Genomic DNA, 24,258 nt, shown 5'->3' with positions numbered 1-24,258 from the left:
GCTCTGAAGGCCCAGTGTTCCTCAGTGATGGCTTTCATCAGGTCCTGCACTCCAGGCTCCACGGGAAACCTTCTAAAGCTCTGAGGGTAGTCAGGGCCCTCAGGACCCAGAGGATCCATTCCCTGTGGCTTGGGGCCAGAGGAGTCTGACCAGAATTAATCCGGTAATCACACCCCACCCTCTTTCGCCCCAGTGCAGACACAGGTGGTCCAGGGGAGGGGGCGTGGCCACACAAGCTGACCACATGGGGCTGCCAGGATACCAAGGTACAACTCCACAGAGCACAGGCAGCCCCACTCTGACCACCCCAGTTCATCGAGGGAGAGGCACCAGGACTGAATGAGGGAAGGGCCAGGGCAGCACATGACCAAGGGGATGGCCACAGGGCCGGCTACTGCGGGGTCTCTGTCCTGGACAGTTCCAGGATTGCATACTTGCTTCCATGGGGGACAGTGCTGACAGGAGGTGGTGGGTGGGGGGTGATGGCCTCTCCAGATAATAAGCTAACAGATTCTGTTTCTTGCTTTTTTCTTTTTTTTTTTTTTCTTGCTTTTTAAACCCCCTGAACTGGACTTGCCTGCCATGGAAAGAAGGAAGGGCCAGAGCTTTGGGAGGGAGTGGCCAGGAGACAGAGGGACAGGCAGAGGTCTGCCGGGGCAAGGTCAACGGCTGTGGAGGGTGGCGGCAGCTGAGAGGACCGTGTGGAGGTGGCAGGGCAGAGATGGGGTTGAGACGGGGAAGGAGACAGGCCAGGTATGAGCAGGAAATGACCAGGACGGGAGCCAGAGGGCCGGTCTCAGTTTTTAATCATGGCAGGGCCTCACGCACACACACACACTCGGGCTTCAGATCTTGTTGAAAGCTGCAATGTCGACACTCTGCACCTGGGGAGAGGCGGAGGGCCATGGTCAGGACTGCTTCCCTATAGCCCGCTTGGTGCCAGGAGCCTCCTCTGAGGCAGGGTTCACTCTGGGACTTGCTCCCTACTGCTGTGGGGTGCAGCACAGGTCGGGGCTGGGGCTCCCAGCCTCCTCACATCCCTTCCCCCTTCCTAGCCAGCCCACTCACGTGCTCCTCAAACTTGGTGATCTCCTCCTCCAGCAAGTCCGTCCCCACCTTGTCGTCCTCCACCACACACTGAATCTGCAGCTTCCGGATACCGTAGCCCACAGGCACCAGCTTGGAGGCCCCCCAGACCAGCCCGTCCAGCTGGATGGAGCGCACACAGGACTCCAGCTGGGCCATATCCGTCTCATCATCCCACTGTGGGGAAAGGAGAAGAAAAGCTAGGGTCAGCCGCCCCTAGAATACCTGCGTGCTCCTCCCACCGTGTGTGCACAATTGTTTCCTTAAAGGGCCCTCAGAAAACCATTCAATTCACACCTGCATGTCTCCAAGTTTGTGTTTATCCCAAGACTTCTAAACTTGGCTTTAAAGTCTCCCGAGAACCCAGAAGGGCAGGGGAGGATCACAAGCTGAGCCAGCTGGGCAGGTGCCAGGGCCCTGCCCCTCCCACTCACAGGCTTGACGTCCAGCAGGATGGAGGACTTGGCCACCAGCACGGGCTTCTTGGCCTTCTTCTCCGCGTACTGCCGCAGCCGCTCCTCCCGCAGCTGGGCTGCCTCCTTGTCCTCCTCCTCATTGTCGCTGCCAAACAGGTCAATGTCATCGTCCTCGTCATCCTCTGCTGGTGTGGCTGGCTTCTTGGTTGGGGGCTCCACTTGGCGCATGGGAGACACATGCTGCCACAGGGGATGGGACAAGAGGCAAGGCTGAGATGCCCCAGCCAGGGCCCAGAGCTGCCTGGCTGCCCCCTGGCCCTCCACCCGAGGAAAGGCAGGCCCTGTGCACCCGAGCTGGGGTTCCCAACACACAGGGCCCAGGGAAAGACAAGAGCTGCCTCCACCTGCCCAGGGAATTAGCTGTAAACCTTCCTGGGGACTTGAGGACGACAGTATCCTCGCTGCCAGCTCATCACTGTTGCTGGGGCTAGCGCACAGGGAGATTGGTAAGCCAGCAGGGCCATGTGGTCCCCTTGCAGCATCAGGTTTGGGGAGGGCACGCACCTGGGTCTGCGGGGCTGTGGCCCGGTGGCCAGGTGAGCTCTTCTCTAGCACATTCAGCCGGGCCTCCAGCTTGGAGACAGCCTGCTGCAGCTCCTGCACCACTGCGGGGGCGAGGGGGACGTGGTTAGATGGCAGAGGCCAGGGGCAGCCCCTACCCGCTGGCCCAGGCCTCACCGCCACGCAGGCTCTGGTTCTCCACTTCCAGACTGGCAATCCGGACTACGAGCTCGCTGTGGTCTCCGCTGGGGCTGCTGGAGGCCCCGGGGCCTGAGCTCTGCAAGGCAGGAAGAGGGAGGGCTCAGTGCCCCAGCCTGCTCCTGGAGTCCCTTATTCACAGCTCCTAAGGGTCCCCTCAGAGCCTCTGGTAAGCACCATTGGGTCCCCCTGCCATGCTCAGGAACTGTGGGAACTCACACAAGGAAAACTCCAGCTAGGGAGAACAGGTGCCCCCTGCAAACACCCAGCTCAAACTTATGGGTGGTGACCTCAGAGATGGCAGCAGCCATAGACCACAATAAAATTCTTAGCCAGGAAGCCCTGGGTTCCCCAAACAGAGGCCATGGGGAGCTGGCCATGGCTGCTGCTGCCTGGTAGGACCCCACTGAGCAGCCAGCCGCAGAGGCTGAGTGGGAGGTGGTCATAGGCTCACAGTCCTGGGGACAGCTGGGACAGGCCTCAGGGGACCAGGCAGCACTGGTAATGGGAGGGGGAGCAGCTGAGGGCCCAGTGGGGACAGAGGAAGGAGCCCGCCTGTGTGGGGAGCAGCCACCCACAGCCTCGCCTCCCTGGGACACACACCTGCCATCTCATTCAGCAAACCAGTTTCTAGATGACCCAGGGCCCCAAAGCCCACCTCATACTCTGCCACAGCTCAGCCTGATTGACGCCCCGTGGCCCAGACAGGCTCCCAGCCTCCTGGCCCTTGACATGAGCCAGTCCTTGGGCATCCACCTGCATGCACCGTCCATTCAGCCAGCCCACCCGCCAACAGAATGGCTCTTAGGACAGGGTGCGCCTGGCCTCATGGAGCTCTCAGCTGACTCCATCTCCACAGCTCCCCAGGGCTCCCTCTCTGTGGGGAGGAGCCACAGCAGCTGGGCAGACAAATCCGCTCCTTGTAGCAGGTGCAGATACACTCAAGCCTTTGCCCAACGTGAAGCCCCGTCCCTGGGGACCTCCTGCCAGTCCTTGGGAACATGCTATGGGGACTGCATGTTTATGTATCTGAAGCGTGTGGGAGCTGAGCCCCACAGACCACGGGCAAGGCCAAGCCAACACTGTGGCCCAGGAGGCCCACCTGGCAGCAAGTCCAGGAGTAAGTAAGGCCAGGCTGGCAGGGCACGTGCAAGCCACTGATCACCACCTGTGGAGGTCCGTCCTGCAGACCTCACTCAGCAACGGACGAATGGGTACACTCACATGCCTAGGACAGTGATCGGAGTGGACTAGGGATGCCTGTCAGCTGCTTTCCGAGAGCGACTGCAGCTAACTGAACACGTCTCCCTGTTCCCCCTCACGTTTATTCAGTATAGATTCAGTAACAGAGAATCTAAGTCAACACACTTGTGAATAATTAATATGGTTAAGAGTGGGTTTATGTGTGCTGAGAGGGCCATCTAGCACACGTTTTATGTGAGTAGACAAATGAGAGTAGGGACAAAGGAATGTGAGGTAAACTGACGGAGATTTTATTATCTTAATCTTTACCTTATGATTAAAGTTCTAACATGGAGAACTGGCTGCCTTTGGCCAGTCTTGCTCAAACTTTGCCGCTTACCAAAAAGTTTAAGACTATGATCTTAACTTCCCTGTATTTCCCTTCCTATTCTGCCAGCCACCTTGAGTGAATGGTAGTGCAGGTGCGGGAGACACCGGCAGAAACTCTGACAACCTCTGGGGCAGAAGCTGGGGCACAGGAGGCCCAGGCTGTGGGGTGTGGGGGCATGGGGCATGGAGAATCACAGCAGACCTCCTGTGGGAGTGGGGCTGGGTCCCATGGAAGCCAGAATCTGTGAGTGGCAGGGCCATGGCACCTGAGGCCTCATGCACCCCACACAGCAGGCCCAAGAACACGGGAAAGGTCCTCTCTGGAAGAGGCACTAGGTCAGCACTGGCCCCAGGATGCATCGTGAGCAGTGGGGGGCATTTCACCACCACCTGGGGTGGCTCTGCGGGCAACTAAGGCCAGAGCCCACAGCACTCAGACCAAAGCAGGTGCCCCTCCCTTGATGCCGACTCTGGAGGGGACTGGGGATGCCACGCATCCAGGGACCTCAAGCACAGCTTCAGTGGGGCAGGCCCAGGTCACCCAGTGCCATTACAGCAGGTCCTCAGGGACTCGGGGTATGCCAAAGGCAAATGCTTCAAAGCCAGACCCGTGCCTCCAACCCTGTGCCAGCACCTCATTTTCAGAAACCTTGCAGTTCTGAAATCCCAGTGTCTGCTGAGTGCTACCACCCCAAATCCAAGTCAAGGCTGAGCCCCTGCCATGGGCTGAATGATGTCCTTCCAAATCCACATGTTGGAGTTTTATCCCACAAATGTGACCTTATTTGGAGACCGGGCCTTTATACAGAGGTAATCATCACTGAAGGGCCGGCGGCAATCCAATCTGACTGGTGTCCAACAGGAAGACACTGGGACACACACACTGAGGGATGCCCATGTGAGGACAGAGAAGACCGTCCACATGCAGCCCTGCTGCCACCTTGATCATGGATTTCCAGCCTCCAGAGCTATGAAAAAATACGGGTGGTTTAAGTTGCCCCGTCTATAGAACTTGGTTATAGCAACAAACCAGCTCTTAGGTCTTAACAGCATTCCCACCAGCCTGTCCCAGAGATGACCTCAGGGGTGACCCCACACAGCCAGGGCCAAGCCCCTGCATCCTGCTTCTGGGTACTGGAGCGCAGTATGCCCGACTTCGGTGCAAAAATCTGTGCTACCTGAATCCCGTGTCTGCCTAGCCTGGACTTGGTCAGATGCCTGGGCAAGCCAGGGGTGCTCCTGGGTTGGGATCTGGGCAGAACGCAAGGCACAAAGGGGCACCCGCCTGGCAGACAGGAGCGGCAGCCCTCCCTGGGGCCACCTACCCAGGGATGCCCAGATTATGGCCTGGGAGCCAGCACACCCCCAGCTGGCTGTGGCTGTGGCAGACAGAATAACGGCCCCCACAAAGACATCCACACACAAGTCCCCAGGGCCTGTAAATATAGTCCCCAGGGCAAAAGGGATTCTGCAGCTGTGATGAAGCCAACCTGAACATGGAGAGGATGCTGGATAACCCAGGTGGGCCCACAGAGGCAGGAGGAAGAAGGGAGGGAGGGAGAGGCAGGCTGAGTGATGAGACAGCTGCCTAGGAGCTTTGTGCCAAGGGCTGTGGGCAGCTTCCAGCAGCCAGAAGAGACGAGGAAGCTGATTCTCCCCCAAGAGACACCAGAAGGACCACAGCCTTGCCGACACGGTGATTTTGGCCCATAAGATACTCTCAGACTTCTGACCACCAGAACTGCAAGATGAGGAACCTGCGCTGTTTTGAGCCATTGAAGTGTGGCAATGCTATAGCAACGTTGAGTGGAAAGCAACACAGATCTTGGAGGAAGTGGGGTGCTGTCGGAATATCTAGAAATGTGGAGATGGCTTTGGAGTTGGGCAGTGGTGAGGCTGGAAGAACTCTGAGGAGCGTAAGAGAAAAATCCTAGCCTGGGCCGGGCGCGGTGGCTTATGCCTGTAATCCCAGCACTTCAGGACACCTAGGCATGGGCATCACTTGAGGTCAGGATTTTAAGACCAGCCTGGCAAACACTGAGAAAGCCGGTCTCTACTAAAAATACAAAAAAAAATGAGCCGGGCGTGGCAGGGCGCGCCTGTAGTCCCAGCTACTTGGAAGGCTGCAGTTGAGAATCACTGGAACCCCAGAGGCGGAGGTGGCAGCAAGCCAAGATCATGTCACTGCACTCCAGCCTGGGTGACAGAGCAAGACTCCGTCCACCCCTGCCCCCCGCCGAAAGAAAAACTCTAGTCTGCCTTGAGCAGACTGTCGCCAGAATTCTAATGCTAAGACCCTCAGTGAAGACTCAGAAGGAGGTGAGGAGCAGGGCAGAGCAAACACATCACCTTCTACAACAGCCTAACCCTAACTGCCAGGAACATGCTGTTGGTAGGAAGGGGGATGTTAAAAATGACAGAGGGTGGGACCATGAGCCACACAGGAACACTCCCAGGCCTTCAAACCTCATGCAAGGCTGGATGGTGAAACTGCCCAAACTAATGACATCCTCTTTCCTTCTTTTTGCCATTTTGAAGAGAAATGTCTGTCCCAAAATCATATTTTGGGAGCAGACACCTTGTTTTCCAGTTTCACCAGTCCACAGACTGAAAGGAATGGACCATGCAATCCTCCATGCCTGATTGGATGGGACTGTGGACTTTGTGGGGAACTGGGGTGCCCAGGCTTCTGCGGATGTTGGTGGGGAGCAGTGGACAATATGAATGAGGCAATGGTAATCTCCAACCCCCAGAGCATGGGAATCCACTACCTCACATGGCAAAAAGAAGAATCGGCAAACAGGATTAAATTCAGGATTTTAAGGTGGGGAATACCCTGGACCTGGGATCCAGGCGGGCCCAAAGCAAGCACAAGCACCGTGTAAGTGACAGAGTGAGGCAGGAGTGGGGAGAGGTGTGAGACGCATGTAGAGGCGGAGCTGACGAGGCTGCCAGCTGAGCACCTTGAACCAACCACCAAGCAGACATGGGCACTGACAGAATCTGGGGGAGGCAAAGGAACAGACTGCTGGAGCCTTCAGAAGGACAGCAGCCCTGCTGACACTGGTTAGCCTCGTGAGACACATTTCAGAGGAGGATACCTATGTGCTGTTTCCATTGTGAAAGTGGGATGCCATGGTAGCAGCCACAGGAAACATAGACCCCATTCTCGGGGCCAGGAAGGCACCCTGTCCCGGGGAGAATGCAGTCCCAACTCCTTGGGAGCAGTAGGACTGCCACCTCCTGGAGGACACTCCTTCCCCAGCCAGCCCCAGTCAGGCTGCAGCCATGGCCCCTGACTCCTGATCTCAGCCCGGGGCCTGGAGGCCAAACAGGCCTCCTCTCTGGGTCTCCAACTCAACATGGTGCCAACTCTAGGCTCTGAATTCCTCTCGCCTGTGGAACCACCACTCCTCTGTCCGTGGTGGAGCAAGACCTAAGAGCGAATGCAGGAAGGCCCGGCAGACAGTCCTGCCACGGGAGGCGAGCAGGGAGGCACAAGCCCACAGCAGTACCCACAGCCGCCCTGAGAACGGCACCACTCAGCCCCCAGCCAGCCCTGCAGGAGTGGCCAGTGTGACCGCCAGGAGGCAGATGAGAAGGAAGCGTGGGAAGGACATGAGAGTAAGAACACCGTCCATGGCAGTCTGGGCTTGGAGGCCACAGAGCCACACGTCCCCAAGAGCACAGCGCTGCACACTCCGCCCTGACTCTGCTGTGAAGCCAAAACCACCAGTGGCATCAGGAAAATCAGACATGCTACTTGGCCGGGCAGGAGCCCGCGGGTCCGTGGGCCGCGGGTACTCACTCCGGCCAGGGATTTCTGGATGTTCTCTCTGGCTCTGGCAATGTCACGGAGGATCACGCTGGCGCCATTCTCCTGCAGACAGTGCAGAAAGAACCAGTCTTTTTTTTTTATTAAAAAAAATTTTTAATTAAAAAAACACAAAAACCCATGAACCCTCAGAGAGAGCAAGCAAGCAAGTACTGCACAGAACAAGCTCAGCAGGCCAGAAAAGCAGCAGGTGCCTGAGACCATGACAACAAGCCCAGGAGCCCATGTCTGCAGCCAACCAGTGCCAGGCCTGGCCTCATACACTGCATAGGTGCCGGCAGGAGGGCCCTGAGCAGACCCAGCCCAGGGGGCCGGCCAAGGCTGCCTGCCCCAAGACCCCACTCCCAGCACCCACAGCAGAGCCACTGGGCCACAGTGCCTCTGTCCTCCTGATGCCACCAGAGGCGCTCCTCCTGGCCTGGCTGAACCCTCCTGGTGTGCCCCAGCCACTCCTGTCGGGCAGCACAGCCGCCAGCCCTCACCTGGCGGGAAACACCAGCCACAGGCCCGTTCATCTGCTCGTAGAACCTCCTTTCTGCATCATCATATTTGAACTTGTCAAACCAGATCTTCTCATGTACTAGGAAGTTTGTAGCCATTTTTCTCCTGGGAGGGGAAAGAGAGGTAAAGTCAGCGTGGTGGGGAAGAGGGGCTGAGACAGCCCTGGCCTCACCCTTCCTTACAGAGACCCTCAGAGTAGCCCAGAAGCACCAGGGTGTGGTGGGGCTGACACCCCAGTTGCAGATGCCAGCTCTGCGCCATCCTGGCCCTGCTGACTCACACACCGCTGGTCCCGGTGACACAGACTCCAGGCCCTGGAGAACACCAGTGGATCCCCCCCACACAGTGACCCCAAGCCCATAGCCCTCACCCCACATGGCATCCCAGTCCTGGTCTTCCAGACCAGGGCTTCTCAAGGTATGGTCCAAACACCTCTGGGGATCACAAGGCCCTTCCTTTCAGCCACAGGAAGCTGGGTGTAAGTCAGACAGGGAGTGTGGAGGCAGGAACAAGGCCCAGCTGCCTCCCACTAAGCCAGACACGCGATCTGCTCACTGAACTTTTTGGTTATAGGAAAATTATTTCTCATAAAAAAACATGAATGTTACTAATATGTAACAAGTTCCTTCTTCAACAAATAAGTACACTTAGCATTTCTCAGTTTTTTTTATTTAAAGTCTCACTCTGTCACCCAGGCTGGAGTCAGGGGCGTGACCTTGGCTCACTACAGCCTCCGCCTCCTGGGTTTAGCAATTCTCCTGCCTCAACCTTCCAAGTAGCTGGGACTACAGGCACCAACATTGCACCAGGCTCATTTTTTTTTATTTCTAGTAGAGATGGGCTTTCACCATGTTGGCTGGTCTTGAACTACTGACCTCAGATGATCCACCCACCTTGGCCCCCAAAGTGCTGGGGTTATGGACATGAGTCACCGTGCCAGGACCACTTCTCAGTTTTAATTGTGAACGTGGTAAAAATCAGTAGATAAAATGAAAGCTCTTTGGGGTCGTGAGACCAAGAAGGTTGAGAACTGCTGCCCTAGACCAGGGACTATGGCAAATCCTGCCTATGGGTTTTTCCTGGCACACAGCCCCACCTCGTGCTGCTCCCACTGCCTGGCAGCAGAAGAGCTGGGCAGACGCCTGTGTGGCTGGAACCCAGACCTTCTGGTTCTTTATGGAGTTTGCTGCCCCAACCTTGGACTAGCCAAGGCCCTCCTACTGTCCAACCAAGTGCAACAGAAGGGTCCCCATCCCGCTCTTCCACCAGTCTCCGTGTGGAGGACTCTGGGCCATTGCTGGACCTTTCCAAGTGTCCTCTCAGCAACCAAGGGCTGCAGTCTGCAAGTCTGCTCCACATCCCTGACCCAGGATGCTCCTGGTGAAGAGGGATCAGGCCACTGTGAACACCAGGGCAGGTGGAGGGGCAGGAGGTGGCATTCCCCTGTGGGGTGCCACCCCCAGGTCTGATCTTGTCAACCATTAAATCCAGACCCCTGAGGGTCCAAGGTTGGCACCACCTCCTCTGGGGCCCAGGCAGCTGCTTGGGACACTCAGGTAGGACCTTCCAAGTCCTTCCCTGACCCAGCCCACCCCACCACCAGTCGCCCTCTTCAGCAGGCCAGCCCTGCCACTTCCATGCCCTCTGCATTCCCTTTCACGCCTAACTGCCCACCCACCTGCTGGCTCCAGAGACCACTGCTGGGGCTGCACCTACAACCCTGGAGCAAGCCCCCAGCACCCAGAGGGAGGACGCCTGACTGGTCATGCGCCCATGCAGCTGAAACGCTGCCCCCGTCCCTCGGAGGTGGTTACAGATGACAAGGGAAGCTGGGGTGCACAGGACGGGCAGGCAGGGACACACTGGGTCCTATATCTCATCCCAGGGGAGTGCTGGGGCCAGAAACCAGCTTCAATTCGTCCCACCCACGAGTCACCTCATCTCAGTCTTGGCATTGTGTCAGCCAGAGGACTAGGGGGTTTCCCAGCCAAAGAGGAAAGGGACCCTGAGTGAGGCAGAGAGTCTGTCCTGTGCCGACCCAAACCCTACCCCCACCCAGCAGCCCAGAACTTTATGACCCCCAAGCACAGCATAACCCTGGCTCAGCCTGCTCCTGCACTCAACTCAGCTGGGCCCACAGGTCTTGGGGACCCCCCACCCTAGGTGGGCATGGGAAGGAGCTGGAGGAGCCCCAACCTGGGACGGCTGTCCCTGTGCCCACAGCCCAGGCTGTGTGCCCACCCAACACATTTCTCCTACTTGGGTCTCAGGCTGGACATGGATGGGCCAGACCGAGGACTGGGTCGGCGAGACAGGGAGGCAGCTTCAAGATGCCAGGCCATGCGCAGGGCCTCGGCGGCATGGTGGCGGCACTCAGCGCTGTCATAGGCGGGCTTGCTGAGCCAAGGGGCCTCTGCATCCTTCTGCAGGAAGTAACAGTAGGGCAAGGCAGAGGGGGCCTCCCCATCGGCCTGTCGTGGCACGGCTCTCTTGTTCCCAAAGGCACTGCGGCCCCGCCGGTCTCGGCGGCCCCGCCGGGGACCCTCAGCCTGGCCGGCTCGCTCCTGCAGGCGCACTTTCCCAGGGGGATGGCCATCAAACAGGGCCTCATAGAAGCCCCTCTCGGCCGCATCATACCGGGGCTTCTCCAGCCACACCTCCCGAACCAGTGCCTGCAGGCTGCCCAGTGGGGGCTGGCCATTGACTGGTGGGCTGGGCTGGTGGGCCAGGTCGGGGACAGCCACCTCCTGGCCTGTGTCAGGAGTCTCTTCCCTGTGGCTGCCCTCCGGGGCCAGCAACAGGGCCTGAGACCATTCCACGAATGCCCACTCAGCCTGGTCGAAGGCGGACTTGTTGACCCAGATCCCCCAGGTCACATGGTGGCAGGCCACCTGGCTTCCATGGGTGCAGGGACCCCAAGGGGCCAAGGCAGGAGGCCAGGCTGCCTGGGCAGCCACATCTGCCAGCCTCTGGCGGTAGGAGCTCTCTGCCTGGTCAAAAAGTGACTTGTCAAGCCACACGTGGTCAGCCGAGAGGCCCATGAGGGCCAGGTCCGCAGGGCCAAGCCCACTCTTGGGAGAGCGCTTCCTTTTTTTCTGCAGTGGCTTCCTGCTGTCCTGGCTCTTCCTGGGATCACTCCTGCTGCTGCTGTCAGGGGCCTCGGCCTCATCAACGTCCTCAGGGTTGTCCTGGCTGGGCCCATTCACGGCCTGCCCCTCGGCCGGCAGCTGCTGGGTGGAGGCGGCCGCCCGAGTGGCCTCGTGCTCATAGAAGCGCCGCTCGGCCTCCTCATACTTGTGCTTGTCCTCCCACACCGTCTCCAGGGCACAGGAGGCCTTCCCGCTCCTCATCTTCCAGACACAACGATAAAAAGCAAGCAGAGGGCAGATTTGCAACACAGCGGGCAGCCTTGGCCCCGTGCCCACCCTCCCATGCCTGCCCTCCCGGGGCAGGGGCTGAGGATGCTCCCTACTGGGGCTTCCACGTGATGACATTTAAGGACTTAAAAGTCAGGCCCATGTGGGGGACATTCTGTGGTAAAGAAAAAACAGGCCGGTCGCGGTGGCTCACACCTGTAATCCCAGCACTTCGGGAGGCCAAGGCAGGCAGATCACGAGGTCAGGAGTTTGAAACTATCCTGGCCAACACGGTGAAACCCCGTCTCAAAAATACAAAAAATAAGTAGCTGGGTGTGGTGGCGTGTGCCTGTAGCCCCAGCTACTAAGGAGGCTGAGGCAGGAGAATCGCTTGAACCTGGAGGTGGAGGTTGCAGTGAGTGGAGATCGCACCACTGCACTCCAGCCTGGCGAAAGAGCAACACTCCGTCTCAAAAAAGAAAAAACAGCATACGTGTATCTGTATATAAGTGTGTGTCTCTGTGTCTGTGTGCTTGTGTGTCTGTGTCTGGGTGTATGTGCGTGTGTGTCCGTGTCTGTGCGCGCGTCTGTGTGTGTCTGTGTGCGTGTGCACGTGTGTGTGTCTGTGTGTGTGTGTGTGCGTGTCTTAACTGAGGAACTTGTCTTTACTGATCTGCCATGGCCCCGGCCCTCCACAAGTGTTCGGAAGACACCATACCAAGCCACCCTGGCCATGGAACCCTTTTCTTGCAGAACGCCCAAGCTGCCAAATAAAGCAGAAGCAGGATTTGCCCAGTGAGTTCAACTTGGATGTGAACAGTACAGAACCTTTTCAGTGAACGTACGGCCCGTGAACTATCTGCGACGTACTAAAAAATGTTTCACTATCTATCTGAAATAAACTTCAGCTGGCTAACTGGATTGCCCTGCATTTTTTCACAGGCCACGCCTGGCCACCACCCCACCATGGTGACTGGAGTTCCCACTGTACACAACGGCCTCTGTGGCTGTCCTGGCCATACCACTGTCGCACCCAGAGCACACCGGAAGGTTTTCGAAAAGAGGCAGCCTCTCCATGGGCCTGACTGTCCTCCCCAGGAGAAACAGGGTGGCCGGGCAGAGGGTGGAGCACCCACTCATGAAGGCTCACATCAATGGGAGACACCAGGGAGGATGCTGGTGACCAGTCTCTAAAAAGGAGGGGCCAATGGCCTCCAGCACAGAGACAACTCTGGGCTCTCTATCAGCTGCCCCTGCCTCCCGACTGGAGCCCAGACCTCTGGGTCATCCTAACCAAAGGGGTATCACGGGGATTTCACAGGGACGCCAGGGTCCCCTCCAAGGTTCCAGTACTGTGTGATGTAAGAGGGACCATCTTGGCGGGAGGCAGGTCATGGGGATCCACCTATACTTGCTACCATGGCCTGGGAGCTTCAGCCTCCTCACTGGCCATGCTGCTCCCTCAAGCTCTGGGTGACCTCCATCATCTGCTGCCCCTGTGCACGACCAAGGGCTGCTGGGTCTGAAGTATGCTCCAGCAGCCACGCAGGACCCTGCGGGGGGCACACTCTGCTCCCAGGCGTCCAGCGTAGTGTTACAGAAAGGACAGGCCCAGCAGGGGCAAATCTGCCCTCAGGATGCAGGTCAGTGCCCCAGCCTGTGCTCAGCCTGCCATAGCTTCCTCCCCAGCCACGCCCTCTGTTCCCCAAAAGCATAAAGTGCCTGGGCCTAACCAACACCGAGGAGCACCTTCAAGAGGGAGCCGTGCAGCTGCCTCTCACCAACACCTCTGCTATTCTGCTGCCTCCACCAGTGTGTCTGATGGAGTCTGAGGGCAGACCCAGTGGCTCCAGGGCACGTGGCTGTGACTGGAGCCACCTGCCTGGTGTGCAGAGGGAGGCAACCTTTGGTGAAGAGCAGGCCCTGTGCACCACTAACTATGGGTCTAGCCCCTCTCCTACCACCATTCCCCAACAAAATCAAGGCCAATTCTGATGCCCCGGCGGGGTGCTGAGCTGTCTCGGCTCCACCCAGGCAGGCAGCGCTTCAGGGGAGACCACACTCTGCACTCTGAAGCCCTGCCTCTGAGTGGAACACGGAGTTCTTTCTGGACATGTGGCCAGAAACCCTCAGTCCCAGCAGTGAGCTCCAATGGGACCAGTGAGGAACCGGGGCCAGGAGGAAGCTCCCTGGGCTCCCCCGCTCACTCCTCCCGTAGGCTGGTGCAACACTTACCAGCGCCAGGCTGATGGGCAGGGGTTGGAGTGGGGTGGGAGCAAGAGCCCAGGAAGCAGAGCATTGTGACATCATAAGGTGGTGTGAGGGGGCAGCAGGGCTGGCCAGCTGGGCAGGGCTTGTCTGCCCTCCAAACTCTCTGGCCATCAAGCCCCCCATGGGACCCCTGCTAGTCTCTCTGCTCCCATCAGCAGTGACACTAAGCTGGCCCCCAGTGTCAATGCCCTACCAGACTTTACTGGCTAAAGTGGCCTCAGAACACATTCTTGGGGCATCTGGGCAGAAGCAGCCGCTCAGGGCGGGGAAGCCAGCCACTTCTGAGGCTCCTACTGAGACCTGGCACTGCCACCACTTCCCTGCAGGGAGCAGCATGTCACATGCTGACCTGCCAGCCCACGCCAGGACCCTGCTCAGGGCCACACAGGGTGCCCACCTGCTGCTGCCCCAACTAGAAAACCCAATTCCTTTACTTTACAAGAAACTCCAGCCCCTGCGGGCAGACTGGGCCATGCACAGGTGGTGCTGCAGTTCCTGTGGGTGCAGTGTTGGCTGGGTGTTCCCTGGTCAAATGAAGGGAGTGGGACACCAGGATAGGTGGGTACTTACTTTGCTTTGGCCTCCTAGGACAGCATGAAGGAAAAAGCAGCAAGGTTAGAGGCAGCCAGAAAGACTGAGTGGGTCAGACACAGCAGCAGCAGCCCAGGCCTTTTCAGAAGCTGCTTGGCAACGTGGCGTGGAGGTGACATTGGTGGAGACGGAAGCTGAGTGCCAGACAGACCCGCCACCACCACAATCCCAGGTGGCAGCTGAGTCCACACGCTCGAGGCGGCGTTGCTCCATCATCCTTTGAAAGGGGAGCTCTTGGGATTCATGTTAGCTGGAGCCCAGTCAGGCCCTGGGGGACAAGCAGGGACCACTATCTGAGCCACCCTCTCCCAAATCTACCCACCCTGTCATCACCTGAGCAAGGCGGCCTGAGACTAGGTAAGCTAACACCCACAATCCTCCCCGGAGCTGCCCCTGCACTGCCGCGTGTCCAGGCTGCTGAAGGAAGCCCAGAAGATGACAAGGAACCTCCAGGGAAAGCAGCCCAGGGCCCAGACTGGTCTGGGGCCTCTCTCTCAGCAGAAGCCACAATCGAGGTACAGATGCCACCCAAGGGCCCCAGCACGAGCCACAAAAAATTCAAGGATGCAAAGGCCTCCTAGACTCACTCTCCCACAGTGTGCACAGATGATCAGTGACCTGCCCCCAATCTCACAAGAGCCACTTCATATACCCTGCAAGCTCTGGGAAGGACAGCTGGGCACAGCTGAAAACCCAGCCACAGCCCGTGCCTTGGGTGGGACTGGGCAGGAGGGGCCACCTCCTGCTGCTGAGCAACCCAAGAGCCCTGGCTGGGATGTCTTCCTTCACCAAGCAGAGCTCTGGCCCCAGGGCCCTGCCCACCTCTGTGCATCCCACACTGCAGCAGGGGGCACCCTACAGAGAAGAACTAGGCATCCTGCAGGGGTCTGCTGGAGAAAAGGACACTACGGAGCAGCTGCCCCATGGGACTGGTAAGAGGGGTCTTGAGTGGGCTTCCCTGCAGAGAGGAAGCGCTCAGGAGATACCACAGTGAGCCATGCTGGAGACTCGGAGGCCACTGATGGCAGGCAGACATCCTCCCAGGACAGCCAGCACAGCCCCCGACACCTCCAAACCCACTTGCTCATTTCCCCGCTTCCCACGTTCCGGAGCACAACATCTCTCCTAACAGGGCAAGTCTGAGCTTCCACTCACTCTGACGACACGCACACCCAAGCCTCTCCTCTCCAGCAGGAGAGCCTGGAGTAGGACGCGATGACTTTTTCTACTGCATCCCTACAAATGGCCAGCCCCTTCTCTCCTGCAGTTTATCCAAGCTTGGGAAGGGCTTGCTAAAGAGAACACAGGGGCACAGCCAGCTGCCAGAGAAGCAGTCTTGGAAACGGCAGAGCCAGGCTCCAGGGGAAATGGCCCAAGTGTCCTGACTCCACTCCTGGGAGCAGGCCAGGATCTGGGATGCGTGCAGAGCTCACCACCAAGGCTCCCCACTGAGGGGCAGACAGCCTGCCAAACACCCGAGCCCCCGTCGGCTGCCCAGAGTTTGAGGGTGCCGTGGGGTCCTGGCTCTGGAACGCTCCAGCCGTCTAACAGGGTCTGTGGCGCAGGCAGCACCCAGCAAGACCCACTGCAGCAGCATGACCCTCACAGCTCCAGTCCCTGTCCCAGAACAGCCACCGCAAAGACGTTCCTTCCCAGAAGACTGCAGTTCAGGAGGGCAGGACCCTGAAGGAAGGTGAGGACATCCCTGGAGAGCTGTGGTTACCAAGGCGCTGCATGGCCTGAAGATCTCCACACCCCTGGGCACACAGGGAAGGTTTCTGGGAGGAGCTGGCTCCCAGGCCCTGCCCTCCAGCCACCGCATCACAGTCTCACACACAGACAGGCTCCCAGGGAGAAGTGAGGAAGAGGGCAGGGGATGTGGTCGGCCACCAGGCTCAGCCTGCACGCTGACCCCTCCCAGCAGCAGCTCTCTCCTGCCCACCTGACTGGCCTGACCTGAGTTTGTGGACTGGCACTGACTGACAGAACTTTCTGTATCTCCTGTGCCCAAAGGGTCCAACAACTAGCCCTGAAAGTGAGGCTAGAGCGCCTGAGGAAGCAGCTCCACAGGCAGAACCATGGCCCAGCAGGACAGTGCGCAGGGCAGATCAGCCTCCTGTGCTGAGTGAGGCCTCTGGTTTTTTCATTTTCTTTCTTTTGAGATGGGAGTCTTGCTTGTTTGCCAGGCTGGAGTGCAGTGGTGCAATCTCAGTTCACTGCAACCTCTGCCTCCCCAGTTCAAGCGATTCTTCTTCCTCAGCCTCCCCAGTAGCTGGGATTACAGGCATCTACCATCACCACATTTGCCAGGCTGGTCTCGAACTCCTGACCTCAGGGGATCTACCCGCCTTGGCCTCCCAAAGTGCTGGGATTACAGGTATGGGCCACTTTGCATGGCTGCTTTTGGTCTTTTTAAGGGCAAAACTCCACAGTCCCACATTCCCACTCAGCCACTTTCCTGTCTGACCCCTGGATATTCCAGCCCTACTGGGAAACGCCAGCCTGTCCTGCATACCTCAGAGCCCGTCCCACCCATCCACATCCTTGCTTAAATGCCACTGCAGGTCAGCACCATTTCCAGCCTGCTCTCGGGGCTCTGGCTGACCCTGCCTGCTGGCACAGCCCCCATGCCTCCTGGGTGACTCCAGAGACCTTCTGGAACCCCTGACAACACCCACACCGCACCTCATATGGCACCCGTGGCTGTCAGTGAGGCGGGGCAGCTGGAGACCCATGACAGGCTCCTACACCAGCACTTAGCTTAACTTGCTGCCACGAGCTTCCAGCACGACACGTCACCTTGTAACACTGGCACAGGTTGATGACCCACAAAATGCTCCGTGCTGCCTTTCCTGTCCTCGGCCCCCAGAAGGCTGACGCCAGTGCACAGCAGTCAGGTACTCTGTTCATCATCAAGCATGTGTGCCCACCTGCCCTGAACCCTGCAGCCTCACCCAGCTCCCAGGAAGCAAAGCCAAGGGCCCAGTCCTCCAGAGGGGACGGAAGACACCGGAGGGCTCTGCTAGCTGGGCGCTCTCTCTCCAGAACTGACTGCGTGTGAACCCTGCAGCAGCCTAGCGGAGATGCTGCTATCCACAGGATTGCCATGGCACCCAGAAAGCCCCAAAGAGGTAGATCTAGGAGCCTGGCTGGGCAGCGCATGCGCCCGCCAGCGAATTTGATGAGAAGGAGAAGGTGAGTGTCCACTTCCTCCGAGGACACTTGGGGGTTCCTTTCACACCTGCCCTTCACCCTGTCCAGCACCTTGGCTGCATCCCCGGCCCCCAGAACAGGGCTGAGCATACACAGGGGCTCCAGAAGTAACCCACTGCCTTTGACGCAGCTGCTTAAGGCTCGTGGGCTCCAGAGGACGGGGTGGTCGGAGCTGCAGGAGGCTGCTCAGGTGAGAGGGCCTGGCCTGCCTCCCTGGGAGGTGAGCCACAGGCAGTCTCAACTCAAGAGCACCCCAACAGGTCAGGCAGGGACGACCCCAAATCTAGCTACACAGTTCTCTCGCTGCCAGGCGGTCCTTCATTCTGGAAAGCAATCCTGATGTGTCATCAGGTCCCCAATCCACTCCACCCCCCTTTACCTTCTTTCCTCCATTTCAAGCCTCTTACCAACAGCACCCTCATCATCCTAGCACCCCAATTCAGAGACTTCCGGACCATTCTATCCAAATCAGGAAACAGAAACTTTGACCCAGTCACAATACAGCCTCGTTCCTTTCCGTGTTCAGAAGCATCTAAGTTCCAAAAGTGTTGCGCCCCTGCCTATCCCGTCCGTACTCAGCAGAAGCGTGCAGTAGGTGCTTACTAAACACGTGGTGGACGAACGTCTGCAAGCCAGAGGAACAACCGGGGCAGATGTTTCGTCTCCCACCAAGACCGCAGCAGACACAGGCCCTAGGACCCAGCAGCCTGGCCGAGGGACTTCCACGAGCAGGATGCCTACTGAGCCAGCAGCGTTCCCCGAGGCCCCGGCCCGCGGACGCCCTCCAGGCGGGCCACGAGGCCTGTCGCCCCGCCCCTCTGCGCTCGCCCCAAGAGCCGCACTTGGCCCACGGCCCCTAAGCCGGCGCTGGCGCACTTGCACCTCAGTCCCTAACGGCGCGAGCTTCTGGCGCAGCCCCGGCTGCCCGCCCTCCCGGCCTCTCGGGCGTATCTGGCGCCCTCGGCTTCTTCCGGCGGGGGCCGCGGTACTCACACGCCAGCCAAAGACGCGGCGACCAGGGAGGAGGGATGGGCGGACGCCGGACGCCCGAGGGAAGAGAGGGCCAACTAGGCCGCGCACGGGAAATGAAGTACTGGGCTCTACCAACAGCCGTGGGCCGGGGGCCCGGGGGAACGCGGCCCCTGCGCACGCCCCGCCTGGCCGCCCGGGCCCTCGACGTGCCGCGCCCCGACACTTCAAAGGCAGAAGTACGTCAGAGACGACCGCGGAAGCCGCTCTTTGCGGGAGGAGTCTGCACAAGTGCCGGGAACGGGACGGCAGCGCGCGCGACCCCCTGCGCCTCGCGGCCAGTGGTGTCGGCAGCGGGGCGGGGCCAGCGGCCGCTAGGCGCCGAGTGACGCACGAGGCAGCCAGCGCGCAGGCGCGGGGCCGAGACGGCCCCCCCCCCCCCCGACAGGGTCAGCGCGCGTGCGCCCGCCGAGCTGCGGGACAAAGGGGAGGGACCCGCGCGGCCCCGCCCCCGAGCGCCCCGCCCCGAGCGGCTGGGCGTGTAGCTCCAGCGATTCGCGGCCCGGGTCCCCGCCGCCGCTGCCGCAGCCGCCATGTATCCTGCGGGCCCTCCGGCCTGCCCGGTCCCGCGCCGCAGCCGCCGGCCCCCGCTCGGGCTCCCCGCGCCCGCCCCGGCTCCCGCCTCCGCCGCGCGGCCGCCGCCCCCTGCGCCCGGTTCGCGGCCCCGCATGGCCGTGAAGATGGCCTTCCGCAAGGCCTACTCCATCAAGGACAAGCTGCAGGCCATCGAGCGCGTCAAGGGCGGCGAGCGGCAGGCCAGCGTGTGCCGCGACTTCGGCGTGCCCGGCGGGACGCTGCGCGGCTGGCTCAAGGACGAGCCCAAGCTGCGCTGGTTCCTGGAGCAGCTGGGCGGCGAGGTGGGCACACAGCGCAAGAAGATGCGGCTGGCCAACGAGGAGGAGATCGACCGCGCCGTGTACGCCTGGTTCCTGGCGCTGCGCCAGCACGGCGTGCCGCTGTCGGGGCCGCTCATCCAGGCGCAGGCCGAGGCCTTCGCGCGCCAGATCTACGGGCCTGAGTGCACCTTCAAGGCCAGCCACGGCTGGTTCTGGCGCTGGCAGAAGCGCCACGGCATCTCCAGCCAGCGCTTCTACGGCGAGGCCGGGCCCCCAGCTCCGGGCCCCGCGCCTGGACCCCCGGTCAAGGAGGAGCCCGCGCTGCCTCCCGGCGCCTGCCCGCTGCCCGACCGCGCCCCGGCCCAGCCGCCCCCCGCGGAGGGCGGCTACGGCGACGAGCAGATCTACAACGCCAACGTCACCGGCCTCTACTGGAAGCTGCTTCCGGAGCAGGCTGCGCCCCCGGGCGCAGGGGACCCCGGGACTGGGGGCTGCGGCCGACGCTGGCGGGGTGACCGCGTGACGGTGCTGCTGGCCGCCAACCTGACCGGTAGCCACAAGCTGAAGCCGCTGGTCATCGGGCGGCTGCCGGACCCGCCCAGCCTGCGCCACCACAACCAGGACAAGTTCCCAGCCTCCTACCGCTACAGCCCCGACGCCTGGCTCAGCCGGCCTCTGCTGCGGGGCTGGTTCTTTGAGGAATTTGTCCCGGGCGTCAAGCGCTATCTGCGCCGAAGCTGCCTGCAGCAGAAGGCCGTGCTGCTGGTGGCCCACCCGCCGTCCCCAAACCCCGTCTCCAGTATGCCCGCCCTGGAGGAGAGCGAGGAGACCCCCATGCGGTGCAGGCCGGAGCCTCTCGGTCCCCCGGAGGAGCTGCAGACCCCGGATGGCGCTGTGCGCGTGCTGTTCCTGTCCAAAGGCAGCAGCCGGGCACACATACCTGCACCGCTGGAGCAGGGCGTGGTGGCCGCCTTCAAGCAGCTGTACAAGCGTGAGCTGCTGCGGTTGGCTGTGTCCTGCGCCAGCGGCTCCCCGCTGGACTTCATGCGCAGCTTCATGCTCAAGGACATGCTCTACCTGGCCGGCCTCTCCTGGGACCTGGTGCAGGCGGGCAGCATCGAGCGCTGCTGGCTGCTGGGCCTGCGGGCCGCCTTTGAGCCCAGGCCCTCAGAAGACAGTGCTGGGCAGCCAGCACAAGCGGAAGAAGCTGCCGAGCACAGCAGGGTGCTCAGCGACCTCACTCATCTGGCAGCTCTGGCCTACAAGTGCCTGGCTCCCGAGGAGGTTGCAGAGTGGCTGCACCTGGATGATGATGGAGGTCTGCCCGAGGGCTGCAGAGAGGAGGTGGGCCCAGCCCTGCCCCCTGCAGCCCCTCCAGCCCCAGGCAGCCTGTCCTCTGCCATTGGGGGTGGAGAGGAGGAGGAGGAGGCCACCGAGTATGGAGGGGCCTCAGTGCCTACTGCCGGGGAGGCCATTCGAGGGCTAGAGACAGCTCTGCGGTGGCTGGAGAGCCAGGACTCCAGAGAAGTGGGGCCACTAAGGCTGGTGCAGCTGCGCTCACTCATCAGCATGGCGCGGAGGCTGGGGGGCATTGGGAACACTCCAGCAGGACCCTTTGACAGTGTGTGACCAGGCCAGCCCAGTGACCTTTCTCCTGCTGCACTTGGAGGAAGGGGATGCACACAGTCTCCTATCTCTCCTCTCCTCCCGCTCGGTGGCCCACTCCATGGCTATGGGGTTACAGGAATCCAAGCCCAGCCTGGCTTGGAGGATCTCTGTTGGTGAGAGGTTGCCCTGCCTCACTGGCACCCCAGTCTCCTGGAGGTGCAGCTGGAAGAGAGGCTCGGCCCATGCTCCTCCGAGGGCAGGCACATGTGCAGGGCATACTAGGCACAGAGCCTGTTGGAACAGGTGGCTGTGTTCCTGCTCTGGCCCCCATGGGGCTGGACCTCTGTCCCTGCACCAGTCACATGCACTGGACGAGGGCCTGACACTCCTGTCTGCTGTCGAGCCCTGGTGCTACGTGGTCCCTGAGCCACAGCGCCATCATCTCAGTGGCGAAACACACCAATTGGTTCTATTTTTTTTTTTTTAACACATTAAATCTGTTTTTAAAGATACTCTTCAGAGGGGCCGTGAGAACGGGCCGGGTGGGCTGATCTTGGGCCACCCTGCAGTTGCTCTGGAGTTCAGAGACAGAGACCTAAGGTACTGGAGCATCACAGTGGAGTTGGGAGGGATGGATTCCCATAGTCGGGGCTTCCTTAGGTTCTGGGTACAATAGGAAAGTGGAGTTCCTTTTCTCTGGATTTTTAGTTTTCCCTAAGAAAATTCTAGTCTGAACAGATCTCTTACTCCATGGGATTAGCAGCTGCCTGGATTTGGGCCCTGGTGACCTGGGCAATGGGAAGAGAGTTTTCCCCTGCTTCCTCATCAGCCACAGACTATTTTGTCTGGCCCCAGGGCCTGGAGCCACCTGACATACCTGGAAGCAGGCCCTGGCACTGATGGCCACCAAGGCCATCCACAGTGCCTTAGCGCCACCCTCCTCGGGCTCTCCTCCCCGACTGCCCCTCAAAACGAGTCTGCCTCTCCCAGTCCATGACTGACAAGCTGCCCCTGGGAGGCCTAGTTTGAAAGGTGGAAAGGGCCCCAGGGCCTGTCCAGCCCTTGTCCTGTTCTGCTCTGGCCAGCTCTAGGCCTAGAGTCCTTACGGTGGGACTAGGACGGGGATGCCCATGCCTCCCCAGGTGGGGTGGGGGCTGCCTTCGCAGAGACGCTGCCCGAGCTGGTGTGAGGGGCAGGGGGCTGGCCTGCTTGCCTCCAGGTGCTGGCCCCTCATCCCCACCTGCCTCCAGTGTCCTAGCAGTGGGAACCTTGAGAACCCAGAGTTGCAGAATGCAGGGTAGGCCTGAGGCCTGCACAGGGAAGGGAAGGGTTGTGTACCAGCTTGTCAGTGGGGCAGCTGGAGGGAGTTTCCCCAAAAGTGACTTCTGTACAGGTCCAAGAACAAACAGTTCCTTGGAACTACCACAAGTCAAGAAATTTACACATATATATGTATATGTCTGTATCTGAAATCTGAGAGCTGAGGGCGGTGTGGAAAATTTGGAAAGAAGTAGACTTCCCGAGCAGAGCTCAGAGCAGCAGCCTCCAGGCACACCTGCTGAGTTCATCAGGCCAGCCCCACCTATAGGAAGAGCCTCTGGCCTGAACTGCTAGGAATGGGCTGCAGAAAGCCTGAGGCATTTGGGCCAGAACCTTCCCAGGGGCCCAGGCACCCAAGGTGGGGACATCACCTCTGTTCTGCCAGGCCTGCCTCCAGGGCTCCTAGGAGGAGCTGCTTCACGGCCAGTGCCAGTGAGGGCTGCTCACCTGGGCCTCATCTGCAGCCCGGGCCGCCCCTGGGGCTGCCCCTCAGCGCAGCTACTCATTGCTGCTGCGTCTTTGGCAAGGCTTTCATCTCCAGCCTTTCTTCCCATCTCAGCTCTTTCGCTGGCCTGGGTCCCAGAAGGCTGGCGCTGGTGCTGGCAGACCCCGTCCTCTCATCTGGGTGGTTCTGTCCCACAGTCCCTGGATGGTCACTTTCCATAAACAAGGCAGTACTGGTTTTTGCTATTAAAAAAGAAAAGCAGGTGCAGGCTGGTGGGGGCACTAGGAGGCTGTGAAGAGTGAGTCTGCCTGCTGGCATTTAGTGGTCCGGGAATCCTAGAGGGCTTAAAAAGCACTCCCTAGCATTGGGTGCACTGGCACATGGTGCTGTGTGGCAGAGGCTCGGGCTGCTCTGCCCATGCCTGGCCCCGAGGGCAGCCCCAGCCATGGATCCCTGAGGCCCTGGGCTGGAACCTGGGGCCCTGTCCCAGCCATGCTTCCAGCTCACTAACCCTCTCTGGGTTCTGCTCAGTGGCTGAAGTGATGTAAAGACCCCAGGATTGGTGGCTGTATTGGACCCTGGGGGTGGGGGAACCCTTTGGGAGGCTCTTTGCCAAGGTTGTGCTGGTGCCCTTGCCTTCGAGGCCCGGGCTATGGTGACAGGCTCAGGCTGGGGTGAGGCTGCATCTGCTTCTTTCAACCGCATCCGGAGCCTGGCCTCTTGCTCTGGCAGATTCTGCACATTCCCTGCTGGCACAGGGGTGGGTGGGGGCTATGAGCCAGCTGTCCTCAGCTCAGATGGCCCCCAGACCCCCTAGCTCCCGTTCACTGCTCCTTCAGTTCGTGATCTTGTGTCATTGTCACTGTCAGAGCTCCTGGGCCGGATGGGGCTGGAGAATGGAAGGCGCTGAGGCAAAGATGAGTGCGGGTCCTGTTGAAACCACCTGACCCACAATGTCGGGGGATGAGACCACTGCCTTGACCTTGGGGGACTCCCTGGACATCCACTGAGCTGTGGATGAAACATCAGAATGTAGTGGAAAAGGAGAGCACCCCTAGACTGGGGTTGGTCCCGCAGGGATATCAGCCCCTTGCCTACCTAGTCAAGATGCCCATGGAGAGCGATCCCAACAGCACATGGGGGTCCCTGGGCTTCTGGGGCCCACGATCTGTGGAGGGCTCTTCTAACCGGCAAGCTTATTTACAGCTGAGCTTGCCCACTCGGATAGGCCCAGTGGCTTTATCCAATAAAGGCCGGACATGCCCACTCTGTGAGCATCCCTGTTGTGAAGTCTTATTTTTGTAGCTCTTGATCCAATGCTTGGATCAGGAATACCTCTAGATGAATAGTTGGGGCACAGGACATAAAAGGGGAACACTGATTAAAGAGGACTCTGTAATCCAAAGTCAGAAGGTTGAGA

At 59.9% G+C, this 24,258-nt stretch overlaps 2 protein-coding genes and 1 long non-coding RNA gene across 15 annotated transcripts; 2 read left to right on the top strand and 1 right to left on the bottom strand.

The window, feature by feature from the left end:
- Positions 1–789: 789 nt before the first annotated feature.
- Positions 790–19,865, bottom strand: EEF1D (eukaryotic translation elongation factor 1 delta). Of its 13 annotated transcripts, none has more exons than XM_078352962.1 (10): positions 19,654–19,865; positions 14,367–14,380; positions 10,429–11,519; positions 8,151–8,274; positions 7,642–7,713; positions 2,241–2,340; positions 2,067–2,167; positions 1,521–1,742; positions 1,069–1,263; positions 790–884 (listed from the first exon to the last, which is right to left on the bottom strand). In XM_078352962.1, the coding sequence occupies exons 3-10, from the start codon at positions 11,517–11,519 to the stop codon at positions 846–848; spliced, it is 1,944 nt and encodes a 647-aa protein (XP_078209088.1). In that variant the 5' UTR covers positions 14,367–14,380; positions 19,654–19,865; the 3' UTR covers positions 790–845. The 13 variants fall into 13 exon arrangements, with proteins under 13 accessions (XP_078209088.1, XP_035133158.1, XP_078209089.1 ...); XM_035277267.3 differs by lacking the exon at positions 19,654–19,865 and adding an exon at positions 18,594–18,661 and having other exon boundaries at positions 14,367–14,655; XM_078352963.1 differs by lacking the exon at positions 7,642–7,713.
- LOC144579745 (uncharacterized) lies at positions 13,882–18,126 on the top strand. The gene is made up of 4 exons (XR_013527982.1): positions 13,882–14,276; positions 14,385–16,080; positions 17,205–17,284; positions 17,433–18,126. It is a non-coding gene; the product is annotated as an uncharacterized LOC144579745 (long non-coding RNA).
- Positions 19,122–24,115, top strand: TIGD5 (tigger transposable element derived 5). Its single transcript, XM_035277275.3, has one exon. The coding sequence runs from the start codon at positions 19,163–19,165 to the stop codon at positions 21,092–21,094; it is 1,932 nt and encodes a 643-aa protein (XP_035133166.2). The 5' UTR covers positions 19,122–19,162; the 3' UTR covers positions 21,095–24,115.
- The last annotated feature ends 143 nt before the right edge of the window (positions 24,116–24,258 follow it).

The sequence above is a fragment of the Callithrix jacchus genome, chromosome 16 (assembly GCF_049354715.1).
Source record: "Callithrix jacchus isolate 240 chromosome 16, calJac240_pri, whole genome shotgun sequence".
NCBI classification, from domain to species: domain Eukaryota; kingdom Metazoa; phylum Chordata; class Mammalia; order Primates; family Cebidae; genus Callithrix; species Callithrix jacchus.
Note: the sequence above shows the minus strand (reverse complement) of the source record. Positions and strands in the feature narration are given on the sequence as shown.